The 13,027-nt window shown below is 41.7% G+C and overlaps 1 protein-coding gene across 1 annotated transcript; it reads left to right on the forward strand.

Moving 5' to 3' along the window:
* The first annotated feature begins 6,234 nt into the window (after positions 1-6,234).
* LOC115458244 (olfactory receptor 1052-like) lies at positions 6,235-11,529 on the forward strand. The gene is made up of 2 exons (XM_030188103.1): positions 6,235-6,259; positions 10,538-11,529. Exons 1-2 carry the CDS (start codon positions 6,235-6,237, stop codon positions 11,527-11,529), a joined length of 1,017 nt encoding a protein of 338 aa, XP_030043963.1.
* Positions 11,530-13,027: the final 1,498 nt, after the last annotated feature.

Below are 13,027 nucleotides of genomic sequence, written 5' to 3' on the forward strand. Positions count from 1 at the left end.
AGTGTGATAAACCCTAGTTATAAAGCATATCTCTTATTCTTCTTGTTAAATGTGTAACTTGTCTTCCCAAACAGGGCCAGTGTTAGGGGGTGACAAACGTGGCAAATGCCCTGGTCCTCCGTACCATAGAGGACCACCAAACCTGCCTCAAGCAAAAGGAGGCATAGGCTGAAGGTCTCCTCCTTGGTTTCCATTCTGGGCCGCTGAATTTCTAACACCAGCCCTGGCCCAAGAAAATATGCTCGGATTGTTACTAATGATACCCAAAACTGAAGGTGAAAATGATTTATAACTTTCAAATCACTCTGATATTCAACCCGTGGTGGTTAGTGTTTTTAAAAGCACTGACCTCCCCAGGCTGAATTAAGTCCAGATGTTCAGTGCTGGCCTAATCCAGTACTGGTCCTGATTCTATGGGTCTTCTGCAGTGCCGAGACATTATCCTGGTACGGTCAATATTTGGTGCTGAATCCAAAACCTGGACAAGCATTTTATGCAGTTCTAGCCTGGGTAATTGAATATTTGTTGTGTCTGGGTATCTTCCAAGTTTACTGCCATGCATGTGGTCACTACAGAAAACCAAATTAAGGGCAAAACATAAGCACATAAGCACCGCAATACTGGGAAAAAGACCAAGGGTCCATGAAGCCCAGCATCCTGTCTCCAACAGCGGCCAATCCAGACTTAAATAACCTGGCACCCCCCCCCCCCCCCCCACACACACACATTTTTTTAAATAATGTTCAATGGACTTTTCCTTCAGGAATCTGTCCAAACCCCCCTTAAACTCCGTAAGGCCAGCCGCTGCCACCACATTCTCCGCAAATGAGTTCCAGAGTCCAACTACATGCTGAGTAAAGAAAACCTTTCTCCTATTTGTTTTAAATCTACCAAACTGCAGAAACGAGAGAAAAAGAAGAGAAAGGCAAAGAGTGAAACCTCAAAGTTAAATGCCCCCTGCAAAATAAAGTCTCAATAACAGGGACTACAGCAGAAACGATTACTGACCCACTTCCTGACACTAACACAAAATGTGGCATAAAAAAAATCTCAACCCCAAAAAATATGAATAGTCACAGAATGTGAACAAACAGAGGCCCCTTTTACTAAGTTGCGTTAGGCTCTACGTGTACCCAACACCCACAAAAATGAACTTACCGCCCCATTACCACGTGCCTCTTGTGGTAATTTCATTTTTGGCGCCTGCCTGCTTCGCTCGTCTGGAAAATATTTTTTATTTTTTGGATGTGCGCCCAAGTGGCATCTGACGCGCACAGATTCCTTACCGCTAGGTCTGTGGCTGGCGGTTAAGGTCAGACACCCAAAACGGACGTGTGGCAATTTTGATTTTGCCGCACGTCCATTTTCAGCAAAAAAATTTTAAAAAAGCATTTTTGGAGGCATTACACAATACTTAAGGAAATCAAAAACACAGAGTAACAAAATGACTTCTACGATTAGAGAAATAAGACAACTGAGAAGAGGACCCAGGAATATTAATACTTATTACGCAGTTGAAGTTGTTACGGGCCTTGGTTGTAACATGGGTGACTCAGCCAGCTTAGCTTCCAAATAGTGGACTAAAGATGAGTAATAGATCAATAATTTGAAATACTCTGTAATATCTAAGTTCCTAGTATCCTTTTTTTTTTAATCATTGACTTATAATCATCTTTTTCTAATTTCAAGAATTGTACTTGAAGTAAAATGCAAATTTATAAATAAAATAATAAAAAAAATTTTGAAAAACATCTCGTATCTCTCTATCAGTGTGAAGCAATTGTCCCTCTTCATTCCTAATAGTTAAAATTTGTCTGGAAGTGTACTTTGGAGCTTTTAGCCGTGCCAGTTGAAATTTATAATACGTGTGAGATTTAACTGCACGTTCGTGTAACAGGGAATTCCAGGCCGTTTGGGCTGTTACTTATATGTTGCAAATTGTCCCATCAATAAAAAAGTTAAACTATAAAAAACTTATAATAAAAAAAAGTATTTTTGGTACGTGCGCTAAAAACTATTTCTGGGCGCACACGCCCAAAACCCGCGCCTGCACTATCGCAAACCACTTTTCACCGCAGCTTAGTAAAAGGACCTCAGAAGCACTCAAAGCCAGTGTGAGTACAAAAACGGAACCAGAAGGAAATGGTCTGAAGCACAAGTAATAAATATAACTGAAAAGTTCTTGATGCGTTTATGCAGTCCAACTGGCAGCAGATGAAAAACCCAACAAGAAGCTGCATCAGGGGTAAAGAAGTCTTCAGAGCTGTATTATATTCCGAATTCCAGGAGAGAAGAAGGAGAGATGGGATTTGCAGTGAAAGCAAACATAGATTTGAATAATATTTCAGCATTATTGGAACAATCTTTAGAAGGAGCAACTGAAAGGTCTACACTTAATGTTTCATTTATATTTGAACAGGACCTTAATTCAGTTATGAGACTTTATTTTAAGAATGCTAAAACCCTCTTTGGAGGTGAGAAGGGGTGGCTATTTCCTGATGTAACAGAACAAACCCAGCAAAAACGGAAAGCGTTTTTGGCTATGAGGAAACGAACTGTGGAGATAGGGGGTTCTTTTTTTCTAGCTTACCCCATGTAAGTGCGTAGTAAAACCGGGAGAAACAAAATATATATTTTATTCACCAGAGCAGCTAAAATGATATGAATCAACTGAAAAAATAACATCAGTTCGAGGGAACGCCACAATGTTAAATATTAATGTTTAAGTTATGTAATCTTCTGTATTCATAATACCCCCCCCCCCCCATTTGATATTGGGGTCTAAGGAAGCAGAAAATAGAGCTTAAGATATAATTATGATTTTAATTTTATTTAATTTCCTATATGATCGAGATGAAATGTTTCTGTCTCGATTTAAAATTTTAAGCTGAGAGTGAAAGTAAATTTCCTGTATTTTGAATTATGCTGTATTTCTTTGACAAGTTTACTCTTGTTAAAATTTTGAATGGATAATAAATAAAGTAAAAAAAAAAAGAAGAAGTCTTCAGACCAACCACAGTCATACTTTCCAGTACCATTGTGCTTGTTCTTTGTACTCTGAACATTCCTGAAACAGGTCTAAATAAGGACGTCCTCCTTGTTAAACTTGGACATTTCTTCCCCTTCGGTGATCGCTGTTGAAGGTCCTGATTTTGCCCCCCCCCCCCAGTCCTGTTCAAAACACGCCCCCTTGTTATTTGGACCTGCGGCAGTGTTGAGCGTCAAAATCCTGCCTTTGTAAAATTGGACGTTTCAATCACATGGACGTCGATTTCGGTATTTTGGGAGGTCCATATGCTTTGCAAATAAGCACCATAGGCACCTCTGTGTCTCTATAAAAGATTTGCACACATGCTGTAGAAATCATTGGTGTAACAAACTAGGTGCATTTGCATGTGCTCGGGAATGTACTTCTCTGTTTCTAGGACCCTAGAGGGCACCTGATTGGTGTAAATTCTATAAATGAAAGTAGGCAACTTCTTTTATGTATAGAATTTGAGTGTAAGCGTATATACACACGTGGGTGAACTTAGGGTTGAGCTCTTGTATGAGCCATCGAGCTGGTGCAACTGCTCAGGCCTAGTTTTGGCAGATACCCATGTAAGATGTGGAGGAGAATTCTCGAACCTGTCGTCTACGTCCAGCTTTGGATGCTTTGCACAAAAACGTACAAAATCCGAATAGAAAAAGACGGTCATTTTCGAAAAAAGAAAAACGTCTATCTTTTTCTCGAAAATATCATTTCGAACAAGGTTTGTACTTTCTACATTTTGTTTTATGGACCATTAAAAAAATAACCCAAAACATCCAAATGAAAAACATACAAAATCAAGTCAAGGGCCAACATTTTCGGCAGACTGGTCCCCCAGACATCCTAGCACAGCAATGGGACACCCTAGGGGGCACTGCAGTGGACTTCAAATAAATGCTTCCAGGTACACATCTCACCATTGCTCCCTGATCTTGTCTGTTGAGCCCCCCAAAACCCACTACCCCCAACTGTACACCACAATAGCCTTATGGGTGAAGGGGGCACCTATATGTTGGTACAGTGGGTTTCTGGTGAGTTTTGGAGGGCTCACAGTTTCCATCACAAGTGTAACAGGTAGAGAGAGGTATAGGCCTGGGTCTACCTGTCTGCAGTGCACTGCACCCACCACTACACTACTCCAGGGACCTGCATGCTACTGTAATGGACCTGAGTATAACATCTGAGGCTGGCAAGTAATGTTTTAAAACACATTTTTCTATGTTTGTGCAGCGCTGCGTACGCTTTGTAGCGCTATAGAAATGCTAAATAGTAGTAGTAGTAGGGTGGGGGGGGGGGTGGTAGGGGGTTAGTGACCACTGGGGGAGTAAGGGGAGGTCATTCCTGATTCCCTCCTCACCTTTTTTTTTTGCCTTAGTCATTCTAAAAATAGGTCTAGCTCAAAATGTCTTAGCTTTACTCCTGGATGTTTTTGTTTTGTTCCATTATAGCTGAAAAACTTCGAAGTCTTAGCTCTATAAACCCCCTCACAGGCTTCTAGACTATCAGCATATGTAGGATGAAGAGATTCCTTTTGTTGAGATTTATTTCCAAATAGTATGAGTAATTTTCCATATTTCTCATCCTTTAGTGATCTATTGTACATAATCTAGGAACAAAACCCATTGTACTGGATCATAAGAATATCACATAATTTAATCATCTACACAAATCAGGGCTCCCTCATCACCTTTCTGTCATTAGTGCTCATCATTTGAAATTATTACCTAAGAGATCCTTTCCCAAAGGAGCATACAGTGCAAGAAAATATTTGTTCCTTCAAGAAGAGAACAGATGCAGAACTCAACTCTACAGGCGCACAAACCTCTAAAGCTCATCGTTGATTGACATTGGATTGATGGAGATGAAGTGATGATCCTGAAGGTGAGGACTGTGTGTGGAGTGTTTGTTATTAGTATTGAAGAAGAGTTGAAATTATGGAGTTGACCTGATGATGATCTTCCTGAATCTGAGGAGTATGTGTGGATGTTTGTTATTAGTATTGAAGGGTAGGTGGGATGATGGAGATGAAGTTATGATGCTCAGAAGGTGAGGTCTATGGGTGGGATGTGTGCTATTATCACTTGAAGAGCTAATGTCAGCTCATTAAAGTTTTATCAGTTCCTTCACTGCCAGACACAGGAATTTATGTGAAAGATGGATACGAGTTAGATTAAGATGGTACAAAATAAAGAACGAACAAGTTATTTCTTGAAACAACTGACCATACAATGAAAACAGTAGCGTCAGGGGTGTTACATAGAAAGGGAAATGAAATAGTAGCAGTGTGTGATGGATGCAGGGAAGCGGAAACGGGGACGTTATTAGTAGCAAAGTTTCTAAAGAGAATGGATCAGGAGTCGGGATTGAGAAAAAGAATATAAAAACATTGAAATGCCATTCTGGATTGAGTCCAGCATCTTGTTTCCAACAGTGGCCAATCCAGGTCTCAAGTGCCCGGCAGATCCAAAAGAGTTGGTAGATTCTTGGCAGCTCACTCCCAGGGATAATCAGTTAATTTTCAAGTCTACGTAAATGGATTGTTCTTCCTGGAAATTATCCAAAGCCCTTTGAAACCAGCTGTGCTTCATGCTTTGACCAGATCTTGCAGCCTCAAATTCCGTGGCTTGATTATGCACTAAGGGGTCCTTTTAAAAAGGCCTGCTAGAGATGCCCATATATTCCTAAGGCATCTCTAGCATTTAGCGATTGCTAAAAATGCAACCGCACCTTTGAAAAAGACACCCTAAGTAAAAACAATCCTTTTTCTAGTTTGTTTTAAATCTACCTGCTAGTTCAATGAACTATTCCTTAATCCATTCTCTAATTAGCTGTTCCAGCCTATTCATGATTCTATAATCCTCGATCATGCCCCCTGTCACTTCTTCCAAGATCCCTAACCTCTTTATTCTTTGTTTATAGGAGAGCCGTTCCATCCTATTTATCATTTTGGTAACCCTTCTTTGTACCTGTCTCAATTCCTCTCCATCTTTTCTGAGACGGTGGTGACCAGAACCACAGAGATAATCAATCTATGGTATGAGTGGACATTAAGTAAGAGACATTATAATATTCTCAGTGTTATTTCTGTCCCTTTCTGAATACACTTTCATGTTCTATTTACTTTTTACACCACCTCCGCTACCCCACACTGAGGTGAAGGTTTCAACATATTAGCCACAGAGCACTAAAGATCGTTATTCCGGATGGTGAATCCTGAGCAGATCAGAGGTGAGGCCCAGGGTGAGAGAATGAAGGGAATAGGGGTGTGACACACAGAGGGGTTGAGCCTCCTAGTAAGGAGGAAAACATTTAGGGCATTGATCAGTTTTTTGGGGGTCTTGTTCCACGCAAAGAGGATCTGATTTTGTTCATGTGAAAAAAGGAAACGTAGCTACAACTTTCAATTCTTTTTTTGTGTAGGGTACATTTCCCTCTCTTTGGAATTCTTTGTCACTTGATCTGCGGTTGTAAAAATCAAATTTGAGATTAAAAAAAACTGATGAAAGTATGGTTGTTTATGCAATATTTTGACTGTTAATATCTCCTGTGGTTGTTGGGGAGTGGGCTTTTGTCAGGAGGAGGGACTTTATCTGTTTTTCCTAGTGTATCTCTGCTTATTATTATTGTTTCATTGTTATTTGGTTAAGATTGTTGTGTTATTTTGAATCCCTTCCTCTTGTGTTTTGTATTGTCTTTGTTTTGTTTTTAGGGATGATTTTAATTTCTAATGTAAACTACCTTGATGAATAATCTTTATGTGAATGGCGGTATATTAAATTGTACGAAATAAAAAAAAAAAAATATGTTCACAGTTTTGACCATGCAAGAGTAGGCATGTAATCGCTAGCTTCTCCCTAACCCATCTCAGAGGACGGAGAACTAGGGAAGCCAGGGTTCAAATCCAGCTCCTGCCCCTTGTGACCTTGGGTAAGTCACTTAACCCTGCATTGCCTCAGCTACAAACTTAGACAGTGAGCCATCTAGGGACAGAAAACACCTATTGTACCTGTAGCTACAGCTGAAAGAGGCGTGAGCCAAACCCAAATGTCCAAGAACGCCTCTTTTTCTTGCAGGTAAAATTATACATCCATGTACTATTCAACCCCATTCTATTGTGAGTAAATATGAGTTTACCCATGGACAGTCTTTTTATTTCATTATTTTTTGTGTCTTTTCACTGTCCCACACTCAACAGTCACTGTTGTCAGCCCTTGTGTGTATGTGTCTGAGTTATTATTTAAGGAACATTATTTTTTGGTATTGTTCTATCAGTCCCAAGATTGCACAGAAACCTTCTGCTCAGTGTGCTGCTGCGGCTCGGAAAGCGAATAGAATGTTGGGTATTATTAGGAAAGGTATGGAGAACAGGTGTGAGGATGTTATAATGTCGTTATATTGCTCCATGCTGCGACCGCACCTTGAGTATTGTGTTCAATTCTGGTCGCCGCATCTCAAGAAAGATATAGCGGAATTGGAAAAGGTGCAGCGAAGGGCGACTAAAATGATAGCGTGGATGGGACGACTTCCCTATGAAGAAAGACTAAGGAGGCTAGGTCTATTCAGCTTGGAGAAGAGACGGCTGAGGGGAGACATGATAGAGGTATATAAAATAATGAGCGGAGTGGAACAGGTGGATGTGAAGCGTCTGTTCACGCTTTCCAAAAATACTAGAACTAGGGGGCATGCAATGAAACTACAGTGTAGTAAATTTAAAACAAATCAGAGAAAGATTTTCTTTACTCAACGCATAATTAAACTCTGGAATTCGTTGCCGAAGAGGCGGTGAAGGCGGTTAGCTTGGCAGAGTTTAAAAAGGGGTTAGACGGTTTCCTAAAGGACGTCCATAAACCACTACTAAATAGACTTGGGAAAAATCCACAATTCCAGGAATAACATGTATAGAATGTTTGTACGTTTGGGAAGCTTGCCAGGTGCCCTTGGCCTGGATTGGCCGCTGTCGTGGACAGGATGCTGGGCTCAATGGACCCTTGGTCTTTTCCCAGTGTGGTATTACTTATGTACTTATGATGAAAGACCAGGATACTGTGCTTGAAGACTGCAGAGTGCAGAGCATGTGAAAACAGCACAAAGAACTGCTGAGGCTAAAATCCACTGTCTCATGATTATACCTTTATTAGGATAACGTATGATATTTCCCCTCACTTCCCCTGTCTGCAGAACTGTAAAATATTTCTGCCGCTTTCTACTGAATAAATGTACCTTTTGCCCATGCTCTCCTGAACGAGCGATGAGAGAGATCTATTTATCAGATAAAAGTTTTCAATTCATACAGTGTCATAAAAATACCAAGAGAGTCAGATTTTCCTCCTTGTTCTGCGATTTACCTCACTACATTTCCAACACAGCATACAACCTTAAATCCTTTACGTTTCATCAGCTCTTCTACTACTACTACTTATCATTTCTGTAGCGCTACAAGGCATATGCAGCGCTGCACACCATACACAAAAAGACAGTCCCTGCTCGAAGAGCTTACAATCTAGATAAGACAGGTAAACAGACAGAACAAATGAGGGTAAAGGGAATAAAGAGAGATGAGGAATAAGGACAGGGTAAGTGAGTTAGGAGTCAAAAGCAGTGGTAAAGAGGTGGGCTTTAAGTTTGAACTTGAAAACGGCCAAAGACAGGGCTAGACGCACAGGCTCGGGAAGTCTATTCCAGGCGTGGGGTGCAGCAAGACAAAAGGAACGGAGTCTAGAATTAGCAGTAGAGGAGAAGGGGACGGATAAGAGAGATTTATCTACAGAATGGAATACTCGAGGGGAGGGCGTAGGGAGAGACGAGAGTGGAGAGGTACTGGGGAGCAGCAGAGTGAATACACTTATAGGTCAATAAGAGAAGCTTCAACTGAATACGAAAACGGATAGGGAGCCAGTGAAGTGATTTAAGGAGGGGGCTAATGTGAGCATTGCGACTTTGGCGGAAAATGAGTCGCACAGCAGAGTTTTGGACTGATTGAAGAGGAGAATACTTCTAATTCTAGTGTCATATTGATATCTAGAATAATTACAATGGGCCCGATATTCAGACTGTGGGAATTAGCCCATCTCCTGCGGTCGGCGTCCAGCCCAGATACTCAATGATGGGCCGCTTCCAGTGACCGGCATTGAAAATCCGATTTATTTTTGGCCAGTTTGAACTTAATCGGCCAAGCCAATATTCAGCGTTGGCCGGTTGAGTTTGAATCAGGCCAAAGATATTCCAGGAACTGAAGCGGCTTAAAGTGGGCCACCAAATTCACGCTGAAAATTGACAGATAGCCGGTTTTATTTCTCGATATAATTGGCTATCCGCTAACCACAAATTTTCAGCAGGTCATGACCGGCCATGTCCCACTGATAATTCACGGATGGCCGGTTATGGGGCATTTAACCATCTAGGCACCAATCCGGGCCAGTTAAATGCTTCTGAATATCAGGGGAACGAATTTAAGATCATCTTGTTCAGATTTATTTTAATGCATCTGGAAACAGTTCTATAACTAAGCGACAAAGTTAGGTGCCTCAACACGGCGAGCTCTTTCTCTAACGGCATTGGTGGGCTCAGATTCCGTTACAGAATGCAAGTATAAATCAGCATCTCCGCACTTAGAATTAGGTACGCCCACTTGCGCCATGTGAATCGAAGGAGTACGTGTGCAGTGGGAGCCCCACCCGTGCTGCCCCCAAACGTATGCCCCTTGCTTTTACATGCTAACCCACAGATCCTGGGAAGATCGCCCAAAGTTGCGTATGCAAATATAAACCAATTATTGACGTTAATTTGGATTTGCGTTGCATCTATTCTGTAAGACTGCACGTCTAAAGCTTCTCATGTGCAACTCAAAAGGGCGCTGTGGCCATGGGAGGGGCATGAGCAAGTCAAGGGCATTCACAAAAGATGCACACAGTGTTACAGAATAGCAGGGGATCTACGTCCAATTTGCATACCAGAATTTACACCAGGTTTCAACTGGCATAAGTCCCTTGTGCCCAAAGTTGAATGTCGATTTTTTTACTCAACGCTGTTGTATCAAGAGTGCTCATCCCAGAGCGTCCTTTATACATTAGCATTGAGCGCCAAATTTTATCTCCTCCTTTTATTCGTCCACCTCTCATTTGCTGATTTCGCTCCTAACTCATTCAAGATACTCCAACTTGTGACTCACTTCTACACTCTAATACTGTCAGTGGCTTTCATACTTGTCCCGTTGGCACATCCTAATGGTCTTTCTTATGCTTTTTTAAGGTGGGTGTGCTACGAGGTCCTCGGAGAAAATGATGGATGCCTTCCAAAGATCCCTGTTATCGATGTAATAAATCACTGTATGCCCAAATCTGGGTGGCTTGAAGAAGGCTATACTATGTAATGGACTATGCTTCCTTTCAGCTCAGGTCAGTGTATGTGTCCCGGGTAGGACTTCGTAGCTGCATCTTTACTGTACATTCAATGAACTTTTTTCCACTTATGCCAACTTTTCACTTATTTTTTCATCATTGTTTCCAGATCACAGAGAAAGGAAAAATTCCACCACAGCAACAGAATTCATCATTCTGGGATTTTCTGAATTTCCAGAGCTTCAGATTCCATTTTTCCTTCTGTTTTTACTGGTTTACCTGATTGTCCTGTTGGGGAACCTCATTATAATAACCGTGACATGCCTGGACCCTCGCCTGCACACCCCCATGTACTTTTTCCTCTGTAACTTGTCCTTCGTTGATATCTCTTCCACCTCAGTCACTCTCCCCAAACTGCTGGATATCTTTTTGAGGAAAAATCAGCGCATTTCTGTACATGGGTGTTTTATACAGGTATATTTTTTCTTATTTTCACTGTGTGGAGAATTTTTTCTGCTTTCAGTCATGGCTTATGACCGCTACATCGCAGTATGTCACCCCCTGCGTTACGTGCTGATCATGAATTGGAGCGTCTGTGTTCTGTCAGTTGCAGGGTTATGGATTGCTGGATTTTTGGATTCTTTGACATACACTGTCCTTCTTTCAAGATTTTCTTATTGCAGATCCAACAAAATCAACCATTTCTTCTGTGATATCTCAGCGCTGCTAAAACTCTCCTGCACCAGCACCTCTACCGTTGAGTATACAATTTTTATTGTGGGAACTTTTGTAGCAGTGCCATGTATCAGTTTAACCTTTGTATCTTACATCTACATCATCTCCGCCATCTTGAGGATCCGTTCTGCAGAGGGCAGACGCAAAGCCTTCTCCACCTGCTCCGCCCACCTGACTGTCGTTATTCTCTTCTATGGGACACTGCTCTGTTCATACATGAGACCAACGTCTACGCAATCCCTTGAACAAAATAAACTCTTTGCTGTATTGTATAATGCCTTAATCCCCATGTTCAACCCCATAATTTATAGCCTAAGAAACCAAGAGGTTAAAAAAGCCCTAATAAATGTATTTACCAGAAAACTATGTTATCGAGATCAGAAAAACATGTTCTCTGCGACTGTAAAACTTCATGGCAAGAGATAGGGTGAGAGCAACCTTCCCATGAATATGTAGAGACCTTAGAGTTTTGGTTACAGGATCCTACATCAGGGCCAGCCCAACCATTTGGCAAAACTAGGCAGTTGCCTAGGGCCGCAGCTTCCTGGGGCAGCAAAGAGCAGCTGCAGTCTAAGCAAAGCGGTAGATTCTGACAATCGGACAAACTCAAAGAATCCTCAGCGTTTACTTTAGCCTGCGATTTTACAGGATTTTTGTGTGGTGATCATGATTGGGGGGGGGGGGGGGCTGAAGTGTAAGGGCATGAAAGTTAATTGTGGGGAGGGTGTAAGGCTGAAGTTTTGCCTAGGGTGTCCACTGCCTTTGCACTGGTTCCATCCTACAGCAAACTCTACTGCTTCTATACATTTCAGTTCTATTGGAGCACCATATCTTCATTTCCCTATTGCATCAGTGGCTTCCAGGCAGAAGCAGTGGTATCTTCTGTCCTTGTCAACCCCAGTTTCTAGAAGGTAGAAGTTACCCTGGAATGCAGTATTCTAGTCAGGTGAGGAAAACTGTTTATGAGTGAACTCTCCTTGGGTATAAAACCCTGTCCCACAGTTCAATGTTCATCTCTGGTTTCAAGCCTCTCCGGCCGTGAACCTATGATGTAGGAGACAGCTACATTTAGCCTAAAGCCCTTGCTATTGAGATCTAGAAATACTGGACAGTACAGAAGGATTGGAGAGAGATTTCAGATCAAACAGGAGACTGGAGCCACTTCAGCATCTACTCTGCCTGGGTGCTCAAGGGTAACCCTCTGCACCCCTGCTGAGAGACTTTGAAGTTCAGATAGACTAGGGTTGCATGTATAATTTCAACAGGGCGAACTAGATACCTTCCATCTATTGATGAGCCAGGAATAACTCTCTGGCCCAAGAAACAACTTGTGAATATCTATATTACAGGGTTCATAACTCCCTACACTGGACTACCTCACAATTCGGACACGTGTAACGTACTATGCACCACCACCTGTTGTCCAGACCGTAAATGAACTTTCTACGTTTGACTATCTAACCACCCTTTACTTTATTCTATCATTTATGAACTTTAATGCAATACCACCTTGTAATTTATGCGATCATCAATGAATAACAATGCTATACCATTTTATATTTCTCAGATCCAGAAATGGTGAGCGCCATTACGGCATAATGTAAATCACTCTTTCATCCATGTACATAAAGACAATATTTATTTATTTTTGTTACATTTTTACACCGCGCTTTCCCACTTATGGCAGGCTCTATGCGGCGGGCAATGGAGGGTTAAGTGACTTGCCCAGAGTCACAAGGAGCTGCCTGTGCCAAGAATCGAACTCAGTTCCTCAGTTCCCCAGGACCAAAGTCCACCACCCTAACCACTAGGCCACTCCTCCACTCACTTTGAAACCTACTGTATAATGTACATGCTATACCAATCTGTATTTCTCAGATCCGGAAGTGGCGACTGTCACTCCGGCATTATGTAAGCCACATTG

Source organism: Microcaecilia unicolor, chromosome 14 (assembly GCF_901765095.1).
Source record: "Microcaecilia unicolor chromosome 14, aMicUni1.1, whole genome shotgun sequence".
NCBI lineage: Eukaryota > Metazoa > Chordata > Amphibia > Gymnophiona > Siphonopidae > Microcaecilia > Microcaecilia unicolor.